The sequence below is a fragment of the Oreochromis niloticus genome, linkage group LG4 (genome assembly GCF_001858045.2).
Source record: "Oreochromis niloticus isolate F11D_XX linkage group LG4, O_niloticus_UMD_NMBU, whole genome shotgun sequence".
Taxonomy (NCBI): Eukaryota; Metazoa; Chordata; class Actinopteri; order Cichliformes; family Cichlidae; genus Oreochromis; species Oreochromis niloticus.
Window position 1 is genome coordinate 14824641 of NC_031969.2, and position 21658 is coordinate 14846298.

Sequence of the window (21658 nt, forward strand, 5' to 3'; positions counted from 1 at the left end):
AGAGGGGGGTCTATGCAAAGTTTTGCTTCCTTAAAAACACGTTGTTGCCAATTCTCATTTAATTCATGAGAGAAAATCTTAAGAACATTTTTACCAATTTACACATTTTGATTATAAAGTTCTAAAAATAATGGAATATATCATTTACTTGAATTTATTCTAAGAGGTAAGAAAGGGATTCATTCTTTAAATGGTGAAAAAGTCTGATTCATGAAGATCATGTTGTTGTTGTTTTTTCTGTTTTGGTTTGTTTTGCTTACAGGAGTTTGGAGTGAGATCAAACTGGAACAGTCTCCCTCTGAGGTGAAAGGATTTGGAGAGAGAGTGAAAATGTCATGTACCCTTTCTGGTTATACCCTGACAGATCATGATATTCACTGGATACGACAGAGACCAGGAAGAGCTCTGGAATGGATTGGGTATATGAGCACAGGCTATAATTCTCCTGGCTATGGCAGTTCTTTTCAAAGTCGTTTCATCATGACTGAAGAAGACTCCAGCAGCAGACAGTACCTTGACATCAACGGCTTGACAGCAGAAGATTCTGCTGTTTACTTCTGTGCTCGACAAAGCACAAAGATGTAACACAATGGAGCAGCGGCACAAAAACCTCACCATACACTAATATCAAGTGGCAATTTAACCCTCATGATTATTTCATTGTCCTGCTGAAAGAGAACTTTCATACATATTGTAAAAAGGAAAATAAAGATACTGAAGACTGAGTTGTTCCTGGTGTGTTCATTGGAGTGTAAATATTAGGTACAAAAGACTTTGCTTGCATGAAACATGGTGTCTACAGTGCTTTGAGTGTTCAAGTAGTGTAGAAAAGTACTAAATAAAAACCAGTCTATTTACCACTGCTGGTAGACATAAAACAGGTATGAACACGATTTAAAACAACCATGTATTCAAAAAGAAATAATGTCTGAATTCCAACCTGAATACATAATAAATTAATCAATTAAAAGTCTCAAAAGAAATCCATTTCTGTGTCTTCTGTGAGAGGTCCGTGCAAAATTTGACACTTCACACTATCTCACACATCATCATCTAACTATATCATCATCTTAGTAATACAGTTAAAGACATCACAGGAGTCTGTTTCTAAAATGTTTCTCTATAGGTACGAAGTAGCAGAAACAAACATACTTCAAATATGTCACACAGACTGTTTCATCCTTGTTTCTATTAAGTCACTATAATGACACTTAAAGTGATAAACACTGATCTTGATGAAATGGCATTGACCCTGGACTCATTTAAAAATTGATTTAAATGTGCATATTTACTTTTTACATCCTTACTTATACTTCCCACAAAGAACTGAGTCTTTATATAAAAAAAAACTAGGCAGAGTATAAACTGATTTTATATTAATTTGTGCAGTGATTAGATATATGACAGCAAGTATATAATAATATTAATTTAATAATCAGACAATTTGCTGAATACCCTGTCTCTTTAATGCAATAGAGAAGTGACACTAGCAGTCCTTTTTACGTCATTGTTTGACTTATAATTTAAATGTAACTCTTCAACGGGCAACAATTGGACCCTAATGAACGCTTTATGCATTTATATGCAAACTTACTAACTTCGTCTGTTACTCAGCTATAAAAGCTTAACATCAGACTGTAGCATGGAGTTCACACTATGTCACCTTCATCAAAAAACATGTTTACTGTTGCTCTCTTACTGCTCTTAGCCACTTCATGTGAGTCTCTTTAGACGGGTAACATTCAGCGGATTTTGTTCTGTGATATAACCTGTCATTTGTCACAAAACATTTTCTCTTTTAACAGGTGTGAAGTGTGAACAGCTGACACAGCCAGCCTCTTTGACTGTGCAGCCAGGTCAACGTCTGACCATAACCTGTCAGGTCTCTTATTCTGTGAGCAGCTATTGGACTAACTGGATCAGACAGCCTGCAGGAAAAGGACTGGAATGGATTGGGATGGCAGCTGGATCTACAACACACTATAAAGATTCACTTAAAAGCAAGTTCAGTATTTCCACAGACTCTTCCAGTAAAACAGTGACTTTAACTGGACAGAATTTGCAGCCTGAAGACACTGCTGTGTATTACTGTGCCAGAAAGCCACAGTAACACAAACAATCAGCAGCTCTGTACAAAAACCCGTCAGAGCCTCAACATGTAAATCCACCAGTGGAGGCGCCCTCAGACCACTTATGAACGGAGGGGCAGTCTGAATGGAAAAAAATGTGGGTAGAAATAATAATGTAGAAATAATAATACTAATATGAAACATTGTGCAAAAAAACTAATGTTTTTTCATCACCTCACAACATTCATGAAGATCTCTGTTTACTTTCTGGCCTGCTTTCTCAGGTGCCTGGGCTGGTAGTCACTTCTTGTCATCACTACAGCTTTTCCACTCAGTCAAACTCATTTATATTGTCATTACTCTGGTCCATTAATTTTCTTCATTGCCCTTTGCATGTCAATGTGCCTTCATTTATTTTACTTTAAACTCAATCTATTCTGTCATTCTGCCTTCTTAGACTCTTATTTTTGTGACTCTTTGCCCCCATACTTAAACTCAAGAGTCTTGTTCAAGTCTCCATCTGCTTCATCTTTACCATGATTAGCAAATAGACTCAACAGGTTCTGTTTCACACCATTTCTGCTACATTAGGTCTTTGCTTCAATCCTTTTAAAATAATTGCCCCTTACTTAATACAGTAATCCCAATGAGATATCATAATTTTAGCTACTTTGTACTTTGCTGTTCCTTCACATCACTACTAATATTGATAAGATAAACACAAGACACTAAATCTGTGAATATGTTTTGATAGTATGGTGTTCACCCCTCCAACAGAGTCGCAGAGACACTCCTATTGAATTTAAGGGGAGATACAATTGAAACAGCATTAGGTATGGGAATACTGGCTGCAGAAAGAGAAAAACAAGAATAGCAAGAATAGAGGAGGAAAAAAACATAAATTAAAAGCAAACAAATAAATAATAAAAATGGTTGAGATAAGGTGGTTGAACAGTTATGTAGGCTGACATAGAAATAACTCAAAATGGAGTCACAGGAAACCCTGCTTATAAAATATGTCTTTAAGAGGGATTCAAAAGATGAAAGGGAGCTAACTGATCTGGTCTCTTCGGGGGGAATATTCCAATGAGTGGGGGTCCTCACAGGAAAAAAGAAGAAGAAAAACAGATCACCCCTGGTTCTCAGTCAAGATTGTGGGATGACCGGAAGCACCTTGGGTGAGGACCTCAGGTCACAACTAGCGATATAGGTATAAAGAGATCTAAAAGAAACCCTTAGATGCATAAACAGGTTAAAAATGACCCAGTGAGGTCGGTTTCTTGCAATATCTAATAAATATAAAGTTGTTATCATTTCATGTTCCAGCTATTCCTCAAAAAAACATGTTTTTGATATCGTGGCCCTGACATTTTTAACGTACTTGTTATATATTTTACAAAATTGTAGTTTTGGGTAGTGTATCACCACTCAAAGTGTCCACATTCATTTCCTGTGGAATTTCATGGGAATCATCAGTGTCACTGTCACACATATATATTTATTTACCATAAAGAGTGTCACCCCTTATTTTCACCCACAAAATTATTTTAAAGTCTGTCTGTACTTCTTAAATGCATTCAGTTCATGTCACAGGGTGATCACCAAAAGCCTTGGAGCCCTATATTGTAAGGACATAAAGGCAACACAGTATAACTCAGTGAATAGTGACAGAATAACTTGAAGTCAGTTTTCTCATCAGACTGAAGATCTCATCAACGAAGATCTACGATTTTTGCTTTATGCAGAAGTACAAACACTAATGTGTCCCAAATCTTAAACACTCTAACACACTCTTTTAAAAGAGTCTGTTTTAGTGTGAAAATAACATTTTTAACAACAAAATTTTAGGCCACAACACTAATTACTATTACATTTTAGAAACATTTATCAGTAGGAAAAAGGTCGGAAGAAAAGTCTTGTCAATATAAACGTGAACTTCTCTTAAAAACACATATTTTCCTGGTGTTGCAAACAGTTCAACATTTAAATACAGTTTTGTCTCAATATTGTCTCATTATCCTAATTTCACTTTTCACAATTAAAGCTAATACGTTGTGTCCCAAGCATAATTCATCTAATTCAACATTCAGTATTCAAATAATTTTATTTTTAATTTGCTACATGTACAGGACACACAGGAGAATTGAAATACTGTTTCTCTCTCACATTATTTTTAGGAAGAATTAAGAAAGATAAAGGACACTGCAGGGAAATATATGAAAGTCAAACCTATGTACAATAGTGCAGTCGTGCAAGATAGAAATCCAAGTAAATAAAAAGAGAGCATGTTATGCGTTGTACATTGACAGTAGTGCAGTGACCAACAGCAGCAGGAATGTGGTGCAAATGGTTGCAGTTTCATAGACAATTAAAGATATGATTGTATTCTGTACGAGAGAGTGTGTTACGGTCCAGCGGGCAGAGGAGGGAATGAAGTTGGTGAATGACGTTATTAAGTGGTCTAGTGGACCGAGCCCAGAAGCTCTGGTTCATCTTTCCCAAAGGCAGAAATTCAACCAACTCAACCAACTTTGTGAGGTGGAGTCAAAAATCAAATGCAAAACTCAAATCTTCCACCTCTACTTATGAGACTGAAAAGTGGATGAGAGTGAACAGATGACAAACAACTTACATAATGTATTACAGGACAGGGCTGCTGCTTTTAACTGTCTGCCTGGCAGGTGAAAACATCAACTGACATCTGTTATATAAAACTTTGTTAAGGTATGGTATATAATTTATTTTCTTTTGTGTCTTCACAGGTGTTGATGGTCAGACTCTGACTGAGTCTGAACCAGCAGTTAAAAGGCCTGGAGAATCCCACAGACTGACCTGTACAGCCTCTGGATTCACATTCAGCAGCTACTATATGGCCTGGGTCAGACAGGCTCCTGGAAAAGCACTGGAGTGGATCGCAAGAATTACCAACAGTGGTAGCAGCACTTGGTACTCTCAGTCAGTTCAAGGTCGGTTCACCATCTCCAGAGACAACAACAGACAGCAGCTGTATCTGCAGATGAACAGTCTGAAGACTGAAGATTCTGCTGTTTATTATTGTGCTCGAGAGGCACGCTGACTGAGGTTGTTGTAGCAGCTGTACAAAATCATTCAGTAGTCCACTGCAGCTTGGTGCAGACCATATATACATGTTAAAATAAATTTTACCTTTAACATAATTTTGACAGTGTTTTATCCAATCCTGTTATGTTTTATCTTATGCTTAATTTATTTTAATGTACACCTTTTATTATTTTTGGTTCAAAATGTATTTAAAAATGGTTACAATTGAACATATTCTTTGTCATATTTCAGGTCTTTGGTTTTTCTTTTTTTAATGGTTACAGTTTTTTTAACAGTCCGTTCTCCTTCTTTTTTTTTTTTCTATATACCACTATCCATGTCAACACATTCTTTTCTATTCTGTTGAAGCTTTGTCCCATTTGTGGTTTGTCTTCTTTCCATGTGCTTCATTTTCTTCCTCTTCATGCTTCTTCTCTATGCAAACTAAGTGCAACTCTGCTGCTGCTGATGTTGGCAGCTTGATTCTTTTTAGTTACTTTGGATTTACCTGTAGTATCTCTGTCCATCTGTCATCTGAACAATTGTCACACATGATGTTTAACTTTTTAAGATGTAACACGTGAACTATGAACTATTGCATAGTACCCTCAAGTCACACATGGTACATTCTTTGGTGTAATTAGCAGTGCCATGACAAGCACTTGTGATACAAGACTGAGAACATTTGTTTCAAATAAACCTCTTCTGAAGATGTATGTCTATATTTGCTTTTAAGAGAAGAACACTTTCACAGCTAACACAGAAAGTGTGTGACATGCCTTGTTCTTTCAATTCTACATTTGAAAAAAAAAGTAACATGTTCTTATTGTGTCTCTTGCTCAAGAGACACAATAAGTGCACTACGAAGTTTTCATTTTATCAGCAATCCCAAGGAAGAATTATGTTGTTTATCCTTATTTGCTATTTGTTGTTTTAATCAAATTTTGAAATACAGTGAAAAAAGTTCAACATTATCCAACAAGTCGAACCCCAAAACACATTGATTAATATATCATAAGGCAACAGAGGAATCTGTTGCCTTATCTGTTGCCTGACATTTCATATCCTTTTATGCTTATCAAAGCAATCCTTGATTCTAAATTAAATTATAAATATAAATAAATATGTTTGAAAATTTTTTTAAAGAGATAAATGAAAAGTATGGTGTTTCACTCCCATAAACAACTTATTAATGGATTACATTAGAAAATCGAAAACTTTAGGTAACATTCCTTTATTGATTAGCTGATTATTAAATTGAATACTTTCACCAAACAATTACCTTATAAGTCAAGTTGTGTGGACAAAATGAGTTTTGTCCTGCAAAGAAGGAGTCAGTGCAAATGTCTGGATATTTTCCATCTCTATTTATCCCTTTGCTGCAGTGAGAAAAAGATTAGTGGACAGAGAGAGACACAACTGAAAAAGATGAACTGTAGGACAGCACTGCTACTTCTAGCTTTCTAGCTTGGTTACACTTATGTTGACATTTCCTTTATTGAGTTGTACAGCCTCTGGATAGATTACAATAGCAGCAATGAGGGCACTGCTTGCTACTCTCAGTTATTTCAAGGTCTTTTGACAACAGCAGATAGCAGCTGTCTCTGCAGATGAACGGTCTGAAGGCTGAAGATTCAGTTCTTTCTTATTGTGCTCAACACTCAGTGATCTCAACTGTACAAAATCCTACAGTCCTCATCACTGCTACATGTATCTACTAGGATCATTTTTTTCTTTTGAGTGGCTAAAGAAAAGTATATAGTTAAGATTTACTCAACATGTGTGTGTTCAGATCCCATACTAATATGAATAATTGTTCAATCAAAAATATATATCGAATATCTTCCATTATTCTTTCCAGAATAGCAGTTCCCCCATTTTTTATTGTTATTAATGCACTTTTTTAACTCTAAAATCCAAACCAAATGCATTGAGTTTTGATTTTTCACAACTGCATTCATCTTTTCTGTACTCTCTTCTATGATGATGAGTATAATCACTAATCCAGCAGGGATTGAGTACTGATGGACACAAACTATTAAGCTATTAAAAAGTCAAAGAACTAGTTGTTGATTCAAACCATTTACACAGGAGAGCTGAAAACTCCTGAATTCCTTTTAAAGATGGAAGACTAAAGAGATTGCTTCTGGGAAGACATTTGTGATCAGACAGTAGGTCAGACAAATGCAGGGTGGGCTGTTATTGCAGCCATTATTCCAAATACATTGACAATTTGTCTGTCAGTGATTATGAAACGGATGAAATGTTTCTTTCACTGAAAATATCGAAAAATAAACAGAATCAATTAGCGGCAGGGTTTAACTCTGCTGAACAGGTGAAAATTCACACTTCTAAATGCAATACAAATGTTGAATAATCAAATAAATAGTGACTGTTGTTAAGTCAAATTGTTGAATGTTGTCATTGTGTTTCTTAAATTTGTAAAGTCTTAGTTCAAACTATAGGATCAAAGACATTCCTTTGTCTCACCACCTCTCCAGCCACTCTGGTGCTGGGGGAGGTTTTATTGTAGATACATCCTATCTGAAAGATCTGTTTCTTCTGTTGTAAGCTTCCTGCTTTTATGACCTTTGGTGAGCAGGAGATGACACACACACACACACACACACATTCTCACATGCATGCACACACACACACACGTTCTTGCACATGCATACAGGTGCTTACACATACATACACACAGTGCCTTGCCTTTTAGAACCACTGGGGGGTTTTACGGTGGGAGGTGCTTGTGCTGTGATGTGTATTGTAACAGTTTGTCAATAAATAGCTGCGAGGAGAGCTGCTCTTTGAAGGACTTGGTTTGGAAACAGGTGAGGAGCGTTTAGCTCCACAGCCTGGTTCCAAACCAAGCTCTCCCTCGTTAGCGAGTAAAAGACCGGTTGAAGATGTTCTGTCTTGGTTTCGTTCTTCATGAGGAAGAAGTCTCTAAACTAGCGGGGCCTGTGGAAACACAGACTCAACAACTGTAAGGTTGATTTCTGTGCCCACTGATGTATACTGTATTGATCACATCTAACAAGATTTTAGGGCTGTGCAGCCTGGACAGTCTTTGACGCCTGATCACAGACCTGCTCAAATACTCAGCATCCAGAAACACACAGCCCCAGAAAAGTAATATATGTAAATAAATTAATAAAACCAAAATTAACGCATTAACACGAATTAATCCGCCATCACGGTCAATGCGATTCAAATTTTTAACGCAATTAACGCATCTGAGTGCCGAATGACTCCAAAGGGGTGTCCATATTCATAGGCTGCATCCTCCAGAGGACCCGGCCTTCGCCTTATCTACGTGGGCTGGGTCCTCAGGAGGCTGGGTGAATTCTCGATCTTATCACACTTCTGTTTAATCAGTTTTCTGTTTGACGTTTATTCAGCTGTGTGAAAACTTTAGAACTTTAATGTCAGCCAAACTGATTTACTGAAAACAAATAAAACACTGTAAAAACCCAAACAATAAAATGTTTAAGTTATCTAAGAAACTTACATATCATGTTTACCCTGAGTAGCAAAAGACCACGGGGGGTTTGAAAACAATGTGCTGGGAGTTCGACGGTGAAAACAGCCGGCTAGCTAATGAGCCAGTGGGTAAATATCTTAAAAGTTTATTTTGTGACCCAGAAAGAGTAATAAGAGTAATATTAAAACTAAGTAGCTGCCACCATTGTTGGAAACTGGAATTGGTTGGGCCACGCTATGAATTCTGGGATATGGTGGGCCACGAAGGACACACCCGACCCATCCTTCAAATCTGGGGAAAAGGACGCATTTTTTGACTATATTTGGAGGAGTCTGGACAGCCTTCGTTGCAGCGCTGTGATGCGCAAATGTACCAGTTGATCTGGTAGTGACCAGCAGCTGAACCAAATATAGAAGATGATAAACGCACATTGGCCCTCTCGATGGGAAATTTGAGTATTAAAAAAATAACAAGATGGAACAGTCGACCGACATAAAGTGTTATGCACATTGTGCAAGAAGGAATTTTCTTTTCACCGAAGCACTTCCAGCTTAAAATATCACATTGACACGAAGCATACGTTAGCCGGGGATGCTGCTAGCACTTTGGCTAACGCGTCACCCAGCTTGCAACAAACTACTCATGGAGCATCGGGGGCTCAGTAAGTCTGTCTCTGAAATATTGACTAACACAATTGCCAAGTGGATTGCAACAAACTGCAGACCTTTGATATCGTTGAGAACACGCGCTTTAGATAGCTTTGGTTCCTCATTTCAAGGACTTGAAGTGCCTCCCCAAGAGTGACAGAGAGAGAGTGGATAAATGTTTACAGAGTTTTTTCTTAACACGAATGTTCAAGATGTTCAACAAACATGTTAAGTGTGTATATTTTCCCTTTTTTTCGAATCTGTTTGCTCATGCAAAATAAAATGCAATTAATAAAGAATAAAAATGAATGATATTTAATCGTGATTAATCAAAATTTATCCACAGTAACCCTGTGATGAATCTGATTAAACATTTTAATTGCTTGACAGCACTAATATATATTATATATTAGTGTACACTTACACTAATATATAAGGGTAGGTTTATAGGTTTTTTAAAAAGTAGTATTCCACAGGAGAGAACCTTTGCTAACATTGAAGAAAACTATTCAAATTCTCTTTGAATTTAAGCATACATTCATTCTGTTTATTCTGCATTTACTTTATTATATTGCATAAATGTCAGTTACAAGCTTAAATATAAAGTTGAAAAAATGTATTTGCAACCAGGCTATTGATCAAGTAATTGCGATTAATCGTGATTAACTACAGAAAATTTTAAGATTAATTACTTATGTTAAAAGCACTAAAATAAATATAACAAAGACTTTCTCACATTGTTCCAAATAAATGTATATGTAAAGTTCTATACATGCCAAGGCTCAATAATAATAACAATAATAACAATAATAATAATGATGTTTCTAAGGTGCATTATAAAAGATGAACTGATCTACACTTTTTCTTTTGGTATAAAACTACTAAATTCTCTTTCATGAAAATGTGTGGGAGCCCCAACTTCATTGGATCACAATGTATTCATAATCTGCATCTGTTTTCTGTATTGTGTGTGTTTTTTAAAGCTGCACTGAACTATCTGTGCTTTGTACAACAAAACAATGCTGAAGTTTAATATATCATACAAAACAACTCTTAAATGAGCTGACGTACAGTAAACAAACCCAGCTCAGTTTTCCCAGTAATTGAAAAGCTAAACAGTCATTCATACTTAACTGCAGGATATAGGATGTGACCAAATGCAGTTATTTGTTAACTGATCTGTTCTGAAATCAAAATGTCACACATATAGTCAGAGAATTATTTCATATGACAGCTTTTTTCCTGAGACCTGAGGATGTCCTAAAATGTACACCGTATCACAGTTTCTAACACCAGTGCTTTAAATGTTTGATTATATGCAAACTTTTTGACTTCCTGTTATTCATGTATAAAAACATGACATCTGACTGTGGAGTGGAGTTCTCAGCACATCGAGTTCACAAACAAAGATGTTTTCTGTAGCACTTTTACTGCTCTTGGCAGCTGAATGTGAGTCTGTTTAAATCGATCATAGTCAGCAGTTGTTCCTATTGTTAATTTATTACAAAACATTTTAATTTTTTTGCAGGTGTGAAGTGTGAACAGCTGACACAGCCAGCCTCTATGTTAGTGCAGCCAGGTCAGCGTCTGACCATCACCTGTCAGGTCTCTTATTCTGTTAGTGACTACTACACAGCTTGGATCAGACAGCCTGCAGGAAAAGCACTGGAGTGGATGAGTCAGGATACAGCTGTCAAAGATTCACTGAAGAACAAGTTCAGCGTTGAATTAGATTCTTCCAGCGACACAGTGACTTTAAAAGGACAGAATCTGCAGCCTGAAGACACAGCTGTGTATTACTGTGCCAGAGACCCACAGTAACACAAACCATCAGCAGACCTGCACAAAAACCTTTCAGAGTTTAAGCTGCTGTACCACAACACCACCACAGGAGGAGCCTTCGGACCACTGATGCTTGCAGGGCCAGTTCACTCTTAAAAATGTCATTGTACAGTTTGCACTGATACAATAAATGCTTATAATATGTAATGAAACTTGTGAGAATAGCTTATCGCAGTATTAGGGATTTAGTTGTATTAATAGTAGTAAAACATTATATTCATTATTCATATAAGTAGGTCATAGTTCAAGCTACTAAACATTCACACATAGAATTGGGAGAATAGGTCAGAGGTGTATGTGAGACGCAGAGGTGACAGAAAGCTGCCGTTAGTGGGATAAGAAGTTGGTAATCCAAAGCAAGGAGAACATAGTGTGCGAAGAAGTGGGCAGCAAGGACACGAGATAGGGAGGCAGGAGATAGAGAGGGATCCGCAGGCACCTAGTTTTGAGGGACAAGGGTTGTTGATGTCTGTGTATAAATGTGTGCTGCTGGGACTGCCCCAGGGAAGTAAGAAATGCTGTTTGTGTAGAATCATGGCCTTATTTCTGTGATTAGGGAGAACAAAACATACTGCACAGGAAGCCAAGGTCGTAACTGAAGCTCACTGAGAGGGAGAGAAAGAAAGTGAATGTTTAGGTTTTATGACTTTGGAGGGGGGTTGAGGCTATAAGTGTTAGGTCTGCGCATCAGCAGGCCCACTAGTTCAGACTTATTCCTGTGAAGAAAGCAAGACAGAACAGCGATTGATCGGTTTTCACATGCTAGCAAGGAGAGGATCTCAGGACAGCCCTTCTGCCCTCGATCTCAGATCACTCCGAAGAAGCAGCACCCCACTGCAGCCTTTTATTGTGTGACACACAGCTTCACAAACACCCATTGTAAAACCCCCGTATGGTCACAAAAGGTTAAAACACTGTACTTTTCTACTCCTTACATTTTCAAAACAGACTTGTTCCTTTTGGTTTAACACATTTGAGGCGAGGTACTTGTTCCACATCACTGCAAGCCTTTAAACATCAAGCCGATTTGAGCCTAAACAGTAACACATGAAAAACAATCATATTCATGTGTTCATCACTTGAGATAAAAAAAGATAAAAGCAAAATTGCATGCAATAGTCTGGGGTTAAAGTGATGTGTTTTTTTTGTTGTTGTTGTTTTTTGGGGCAACACCAAAAACGAGTGCAGATGTCTGCTACAAACAAGAAGCAAGAGGAGCATAAAGGGAGTAATGTTTTTTTTTTTTTAGCAGACAATTTCAAACGCAAGGTTTCTATCAGCTAAACAAACATCAGCAAACATCAGCACTGTGTCTTTGTGGACAGTGGACAATATGGACAGTCCTACTGATTCTACCAACTAGTACCTTTAGCATTGCTGCTATTCTTCAAGTCCAAAAGTGCAAATTGTTTTTCGTTTTTGTCATTTCAAGAAAATAACTTTGGTTTTCAGAGGAGGAAGCTAAACAGAACTTTGGGTGCTGCTTATACACCATCAACTAAACTCTGTGCCTGTTTTTAGCTGTTCTGGAAAAGATCCTTACTTCACTGGAGCCATTCAACACATAGCAGAAGAATCAGTAGATGTGTTAGAACTGAAATAAATATATATTTAATTTTTTGTTAAGACAGTTTTTCATAATTCAGTTCTTTGTCTATATTGAAAAACATTCAGTGGTAGTAAAATATTATTTAAAATGCTCTGTATCATACTGTATACAGTTTATATGGAAATAAATACAAATTTGATTTGACACATTTGTAAAAATTAATTTAAAACAAAACAATACTTCAGGTTTATTAAGCTGACACCTGCTGTCAGTCAGAGGCTGAACACTGACAGACCTGCACAAATACTCAGCAACAGTCAGGCAGAGATGTTTAGTTTGAAACTGTAAATAATTCATTAACAAGTCTTCAAAGAAAAAAATAAAACTAAACAAACAAACAAAAAACCACTTTACTATGCAGTCTGGTCAAAAAGATCAAATAACATTATATTTAAATGTAATTTATTTAAAAATATACAAAGGAAGAAGTTACTTAAAAGGGAGTGGTGCTTCTGTGTTTCAGTGAGAGGACCAATGAGCTCACATCATTTCAGCTTCAACATCAATCATGTTCACTCTGATACTGCTGCTGGCTGCTGGATCCTGTGAGGAGCATTTAGTGGATTCACTCTAATAAACACTGAATAGTCAGATAAATGATGGTAATAATGTTGATTTCTGTTTCCACAGGTGTGTACAGTATTGATCTCATCCAACCAGACTCAAGGATCGTGCAGCCTGGACAGTCTTTGACCATCACCTGTCAGGTCTCTGGTTATTCTGTAACTGGCTATGGAACAGGTTGGGTCAGACAGCGTGAAGGAAACTGGAATGGATTAACCTTATTTGGGCTAGTGGGAGCACTGCCAACAATGCTGGTTTAAAAAACAAGTTCAGCATCAGCAGAGACACTTCTGCTCAAACAGTGAAAATAACAGGACAGAATCTGCAGCCTGAGGACACAGCTGTTTATTACTGTGCACGCCGTTAACACACAGTGATATAAACCACTGAAAAACCTGTACAAATATTCAGCAGAGACACACAACTACACACAATAAATGTGAAAAGGAATGACTACAGTATGAATTAGAGGAGTCAAATGGAGACATAATAAAATAGAAATACAATGGTAACTGTGTATTATTAAAGATTTTCCCACACGTTCCAAATATCTGCTAGCAATCATTTATTAGCCGCTCAAGTCACCCCCCACACTGAGGGGCCAAGGGATGGAGGCCATGTACTGTAAGGTCTTGGACGAGAACAGCCTCAGCCAGAACACTTAAGATTGGTTATGGATGAGTTTTTCAGCATGACATTGACTCATAGTGCTGAGGTAACAAAGGAATAGCTTAAGAAGCATACAAAGGTCATGCAGTGGCCAAGTCAGTTTCCAGAGCTATAGGAAATTTATGGAGGGGGTTTAAAATTCAAGTTCCTCAGCAGCAACCAAGAAACCTAAAGGATTTAGAGAGGTTCTGCAAAAAGGAGTGGACCAAAATTCCTCCTGGGATGAGTGAAAACCTGCTTATCAACTACAAGAAGTGTCTTACCGCTCTGCTAGCAAACAAGGGTTTCATCACAAACTGCTAACTTAAGTTTTGCTTGAGGATCAAATGCTTATTTCACTCAGTGACATGTTAATCAGTTTAGAACTTTTACGTATGTTTTTTTTTCTAAATTTTTCCATTAAAATGAAACTAGCAGAAAAAAACTGATTGATTTCTTTGCAAGTGAGCAAACTTGCAATGTTCTGAAGACAGTTAAACTTGTCAGGTAGTGATATCCAGCAGGTGAAAATACAAGTTCCATGAACACGCACAGCTGTGGATTCCAGCTGCGTTTGTAGTTCTGCAAACTTTGACCCCCACAGAGTCAAGTTTTCCAGTTCAATCAGCTGCATTTCGATTTCGCATTAACTGGCATTAACTCAGCCAGTTAATGGCTGTAAAAAGTCAGCACAATGAAAATAAACTACACCTAAACTTGGTTTATATCTGACACAGATAGACTGCAGGTCATAACTTCTTACCTGAAGTTCAGTTCACCTGACACTCGGACCGGCGGCCACCTCGGGTCTCTCCTCCTCCTGCCTCAATTTTCCCTCATCCACCTGCTGGCCTCTGTGGAAGCTTCACCATAGCCACCACCAAACAACTGAGTTACTTTTACACTCAGCAACTGCCTGGAATGCCCGATGGCCAATCCAACTATGGTCTTGCCATCAGTTAAGCCTTACCTGGCACGCGTGCCCAGGGTTGCCGACCCCTTCCCTAGTTGGTCAGGATTAGTTAAAATTAGTTAAAGTTTCAACAAATTAGTCAAATTTCATTAGAAGAAATTTCTAAAGACTTTAACAATATATATTTATATATATTTAAATACATTTAAATACATGTAAATGTATGTATTTACATACATTTCTGTAGCAGGTGTTCTCTCTACTGTACTTTTGAGTTTCAGTTTAATAAATGTAAGTAGGAGGAGCAAACTGTAAACACATTATCACAGGAATCCAGTTCTAATCCAGTTTATATCTTATTTAATTGGGATTCATGGATTTGTAAACATATCAGACACTCTCCTATCATGAGTTACACAAAGCGAGCACTCCTGTTGTTTATTCTCTGTGTTTTTCATGTTGTTTAAGTTGGGACCATAACAGAGTCTGAGCCAGTTGTTAAAAGACACGGAGACTCCCACAGACTGACCTGCACAACATTATTTTAACACGTGATACAGTGGTGTGAAAAACTGTTTGCCACCTTCACGATTTCCTTTTTTTGTTTTTATGTTTATTACACGTAAATGTTGTAAATCATCAAACAAATGTCAATATGAGACAAAGAAAACAAGGTCTAAATCAAGGTGTTTGTTATTAAGGGGAAAAAAATCCAAACTTATGTCTGTGAAAAAAATGATTGCCTCCTAAACCCAATAAGTGGTTGGGCCACCCTTAGCAGCAACAAGTGAAATCAGGTGTTTGTGATAACTGGCAATGAGTCTTTTACCAGTTCTTTGGATGTTGTTTTGTAGTCTTTTGCGATGAGTTAGATGATAATTTCACTATTGGGGTAATTTTCCTCAGCCGGCCACTCCTGGGAAGATTCACCACTGTTCCATGTTTTTGCCATTTGTGGATAATGGATCTCACTGTGGTTCGTCGGAGTTTCACAGCTTTAGAATGACTTTATAACCTTTTCCAGACTGAGAGCTCTTAATAACTTCGTTTTTCTTTGTTCCTGAATTTACCTGGATCACGGCATGATGTCTGGCCTTTGAGGATTTTTTGGTCTAGTCCACTTTGTCAGGCAGGTCCTATTTAAGTGATTTCAGGTGAACAGGTGTGGCAGTAATCAGGCCTGTGTGTGGCTAGAGAAATTGAACACTTTCCAAACAGTTACTAAACCGAAGTTAATTTACATTATAACACCTTCATAAGCACCTTTATTTAGAAACTGCATTTTGTGTTCACTTGTGTTACTTCTGTCTAATATTGAAATTTGTTTAAGTGTGACAAACATACCAAAAAATAGCTAATCAGAAAGAGGCAAACACTTTTTTTCCACATGTGAAAGCATGAATACAATTAAACAAATGTTAGGCAAAAGTTGTCCTGAAAAGGTTATGATATAGAACAGTCACCCTTCTGTTGGTTCCAGTTAGTGTCTCATGTGGTTTATTCTATGCAAACTCAGTAAGTGAACTGTTATGGCAAAATTACAATATTTTAAAGTGACATTGTCATCATGTTTATTTAATATGCAGAGGTTTGGAGGAGAGATTAATTCTTCAGGCAAAATGTGTGTTCATAACACAGACTTGTTAGCATTTGAAAAATTGTGAAAACAGTCAAAACATTTCCTTCACTTATCGCCTTCCTGTGAGGTGGAGTCAATGAAAACCATCTTCCACTACTACTTAACCAGCTTTGGAGAGAATAACAGACACCTTTGTGTACTTCTATAGCACTGTATGATGGATTACAAGGCAGGACTGCTGCTTTTAGCTGTTTTACTGGGCAGGCAAGGTTTATCTCTGATCTTAAATTGACATTTAAGATGACATTGCTTTGCTTCACAAAGCAATATAAATTAACATGATTACTTTTTACACAAGGGCACTACCTGTGCAAACATATGCTACTTTTGCAAAACACTACACAGTGACCAAAAAAATCTTTCTCCAAGCCAGCAAAACACTGCACCGGTATTGGAAGTGCAAACATGTGGAGCCTCGCAAAGGGCCTTGGGAGAAAATAAAATTAAGATCTCACAAAACTTACTTGCAAAAGTTTTGCGAGATCGCAAAAAAATAGACTGCATCCTTCGCAGGTCGTATTTGAAAGCCGAGACCGTTTATCCTTCATGACCCAAGCTATCCCAGAATTCATAGCGCAGCCCAGCCAATTCGTTTCCAACAATGGCGGCAGCTACTTAGTTTTAATATTACTCTTTCTGAGTCACAAAATAAACTTTTAAGATATTTTCAGGTGTGAATGTAGCTGTGTAAAGAAGTTTTGGTAAAGGTAGATTTTTCTTTTTATATTACATACAAACCACCATTCAAATATCCACATGGAACACAAATTACAAACTAACTTTTAAAAAATGGCTTTAATTTAATCCGTCTACAAAGCAAAGAAGTTTGTGATAAAGAGCGGTCAGACTGGATGAATAATTGATGGATGAGTATTTAGAAGAAAACAGGTTCTGTTATGTGTAATAGTTGTGCTAATAGTTTTGCATAGTGTGTTATAATATAGCAACAACTGAGATACTAGGTGCAATCAGAAGAAATTAATGCGCTAAAATTTTAAATATTAACTTTTTGTCTAAGTCAGTGTCAAAGCTCAATATGTGACAAAGTAAAATGTTTCACTTTCAGATTATATTTTTACTGCTATAATTGTTCTTGAAGTGACATTAAAAACGTTGCTAATTTTTAAGGTTGTGAAAACATTTTAAGACATTTGCTTACACCTAGCATTCATTCTAGTTTAACCACAAAAAGAGCAAAATGCAAAATTTACCTATCTTAAACCTCTACTTATCTGACTGCAAGGAGCATGACAAAGCGAGCAGATGCCACACAGTTTAACACGATGGACTACAAGAGAGGACTGCTGCTCTTAACTATCTGCTGGCGAGGTAAAGCTAAATGACCTTTAATTATCAATAAAATGCTGCAAAATGAATGAAACTGACTGTTATTTGGTTCCGATTTAATAGTTAATGCCCAGACTCTGACACAATCTGAACCAGTTGTTACATAACCTGGAGAGTCTCACAGACTCACCTGTACAGCCTCTGGACTCTCATTTAGTAGCAACTGGATGTCCTGGATCAGACAGGCTCCTGGGAAAGGACTGGAGTGGATTGCAACTGGTACTAATGGTGGCACCAACTTCTACTCTCAGTCAGTACAAGGCAGGTTTACTGTCTCCAGAGACAACAGCAGAGAACAGCTGTTTCTGCAGATGAACAGCCTGAAGACTGAAGATTCTGCTGTTTATTATTGTGCTCGAGACTCACAGTGACTGGAATCAGTGAAGCAGCTGAACAAAATCCTCCAGTGTGACTCAGACATCTGTTTTACATCCCTGTTAAGATAACAATAATGACATTATTATTTCATTCTAATAATTAAATTATTGTTTTCATATTTATATTGTGTAACTTCAAAGTTATATGGAGTCGATCGTCAGTCAAGTCAGAGAACAGATCAGATCAGGAAATTATCTGTAATAATCTGTCAGTCAGCAACTCGGGCACTGCAGCACAAAAAAAATCTAAAAATCAAAGTCAGCAACGTCACAAGTCTAGAGAGTTTAAAGTCAGCACTTTTACGCCTGGTGTATTCACAGTCAGAAGTGCGCTCTTCTTGTCTGTCCACTGCAGTCAGGATGACTGGTGGAATCCTTCCAGAAACTAGATAAATCATTCACAGTCTGAGTGGTTGTGCACATTTGGATCCTGAAGATCACACTGGGAGGCTCAAATGGAATCACCTGACTTTCCTCATGGAGCTCATAGCTCAATCAAAGACCTGACCTGTATTTAGAAACAGGTTTATAGTCTCTGATCTATCACTTCATTTTCATATAATATATATATTACATATATTATATTTAATTTTAAGTAAAGTTCCACTTTACATTCTCTTTTACAGTATTCAAGTGAATGATAAATTCAACAATTAAACAGTAACTGCACTTTGCAATTACTTAACATCCTGAAAATGTGTCGTACTCTTCAGTTAACAGATTAAATTGTAACTTTTAGCACTTCTGTCTAACCAACATTGTTGCGATACACACAAACACACGTAACACAATTATTAGACAAATGAAATAACAAATGTTAAAGCTTAAAGTTTCCATAGACCATACACCACAACTCAATTCTGCACGAAGAGTTATTAAATTGCAGTTGTTTCCTCTTAACACTAGCACTCCTTAGTGAAATGACAGATACAGTAGAAAATAGCATTTTATGTGGAACCTTGGCTTACGAAGACCCCATTTAACGAAAAATTCAAGTTACGAAGGCACTTAACAGCAATATTTCTATGACAAAATGCCCGTGTAACGAAATCCGTTTGCGAAATGTGTTTCGCTGTTCCATGTGAAAGAAGTATTGTTGTTGCAGTGCGCTATTTCGTGTGCTTTTCGTTTGTAATTAGCCTATTGTTCATAATAGGACCGGCATAAGGCATAAATATGAGCGAATTTAAAAAAATATCATTGCACAGTGTACATATGTACATTAATTAACGTAAATGTAAGTTTTAGTTTTAATGTTTAGAATTAAATTCCATAATGTTATGTACATGTACACGTACGTATGTATGCATGTATGCTTTCTTCAGCCTCCACCAAGAACTTCATCTTCAGCCAGCATTGCTTCACTCAAAAGGCGATGGAAAAAGGTGCTTCGACTTACGAAAATTTTGACTTACGAAAGACCCTCTGGAACAAATTTATTTCGTAAGTCGGGGTTCCACTGTACTATGATTAGCATCACCAAAAGTAACATCTGTAACTCACGAAGAAAATAATGAAGAGTGCAATATTTAATTACTCTTGTTGTGATTCTTTAACTTAGATGGGAAATAATTTAGCTTACTGAGACACGTGGGACACAGTTAATTTTGCCGCCACTTTCTGCTTGACCTTCATCTCACTTTTGAGATGTTAGCCAATAACTTCTGAAACACTTTTTTAACATCTTTTATGAAGCTTTGCTTCAGCAACAGAGGCTGATAATCAAGACAACTTTTTCTTTCCCTTCCAGTTATTTGGAACAACACTCCATGTTAATGCACAACTTCTGGCAGATCTTCAAAATAAAAGCTCTTGCTAGCCACAGCAGGAAGAGTAGAACTCAAACACCTTTTTTCACATCATCGTGTATGGTAACAAAATTATAAAACAAATAAAAGAATGATTTTATAACTAAACAAATCACTTACAAATCTTATCTTATTTTAACCCATTTCGCAAGCAGGGTGACAATTTTTTGGAAAGGCTTCTTTGCTTTTGCAAGTGTCATTAAAGCCAGTCTTGCCCTCATGCACATATATTAAAGAGATGGGCTTTGATGATTTCTCAGATTTTTTTGTGGTATATCTGAAATATATATTTTGGCCTGTTGAAATAAATTCTTGCTGTGAAAGTTAGTACCTGATTCTTATATATAACAACAATAATCAATAAAAAAATATAAATAAGTAAAGGAGATTGTAGCAATAGATGGAGCTTCAAGACCTGCTTCATACATAAACAAGGTTTAGGCATTCCAGGATCCAAGGTTGGGGCATTGAGTGAGAGGCCTTCTTGTAATCAATCCAGGCAGTGCACAGGTTGGTCAGCCTAATCTTGCAGTCTTAGCTGACTGCTTGGTCTACCAGTAACTGGTGTTTTGCACCTTTTGGCAGTCTTGCCAATCCCTTTCTGTGCCCCACTCATGTATTGACCCATGTGCCTGTTCATCTTAGCTGCTATGATGCCTGACAGGAGCTTCTATGAGGCAGGTTATTGACCGGGACCAGTCCCTTCTGGAGGTCCATGAGGATCAGGACTGTCCGGCCTTTGGTTAGACATTCTGGGTGTCTCTCGTCAACTAGCAGCTGGTTCATTTGTGCTGCCAGATGCTCTTGGAGTGCAGTCAGCTTCTTCAGCCAGTAAGCATGAACCATGTCGGGGCCTGGTGCTGTCCAACTCTTCATATTGGAGACCCTATGTCTGCCACTTTGATGGTTACTGGATCCTTTTCAGGGAGGTTGCTGTGGTCTGCTTTCAGATCCTTTAGCACATATGCTCTTCCAGTATTGCTCCGTCTCCAGCCTGTTCTCATATTGTTCCCCTATTGTACCTGAGGGTACTTCACGTAGTCTTGGTAACCGGCTACAGAGGATCCAGGAGAGGAAGAAGAAATGTTATGTTTAAAGGTTTGGAATGATTTGACAAATTGCAAATTTAACGTATACATGTAAATCCAATACAGGACCTTTATATGGTGTGTAGTTAGGTTTTTTTTTTTGCATATTGTGAAACAAAAAAAGATCAGTAAAAAAGTATTATTGAGCATATCACATATTCTCAATAAATTATTAAAAATGAAGCATGTACACTTCTATTATATCCTTGTATTCCAATATAAAGTAAATATCTGCTAATCACAACATTCTGTTTCTCTCTGATAAGTCAAGCAAACAGTTTGGGAAACCCAAATATGTTATTTTACATAAACCTAATTTAAACTAGCCTATATTGTTTTTTGCTCTTTCATTATTCAAATCAAATCAAATCAAAGTTTATTTATATAGCACATATTAAAACAACAGTGTTGACCATAGTGCTTCACAGTCAGTCAAAACACAAGACAATTAAAACAAACAATAAAATAGGACAACAAACAATAGGTAACAACACAATAAGCTAAAATCAGCCAACTAGTTAGAATCAAAGGCCAAAGTAAACAGATAAGTTTTAAGACGA

The 21658-nt window shown here is 37.1% G+C and overlaps 3 protein-coding genes, 1 long non-coding RNA gene and 1 gene segment (V, D, J or C); 4 read left to right on the forward strand and 1 right to left on the reverse strand.

Annotated features, from left to right (window-relative positions):
• Positions 1-21658, forward strand: part of LOC100709195 (uncharacterized) — a 1346887-nt gene that overhangs the window by 270341 nt on the left and 1054888 nt on the right. The gene's annotated exons all lie outside the window — the stretch shown is intronic.
• LOC112846698 (uncharacterized) overlaps positions 1-21658 on the reverse strand; it is a 961229-nt gene that overhangs the window by 103587 nt on the left and 835984 nt on the right. The window lies entirely within an intron of this gene.
• The window catches only part of LOC102076453 (Ig heavy chain Mem5), a 900359-nt gene that overhangs the window by 70955 nt on the left and 807746 nt on the right, over positions 1-21658 (forward strand). The window lies entirely within an intron of this gene.
• Positions 1-21658, forward strand: part of LOC106096470 (immunoglobulin mu heavy chain) — a 1110954-nt gene that overhangs the window by 62940 nt on the left and 1026356 nt on the right. The window lies entirely within an intron of this gene.
• LOC112846681 (Ig heavy chain V region 6.96-like) lies at positions 4591-5167 on the forward strand. The segment is given in 2 exon segments: positions 4591-4750; positions 4832-5167. Coding segments are annotated over 2 exon segments (360 nt in total).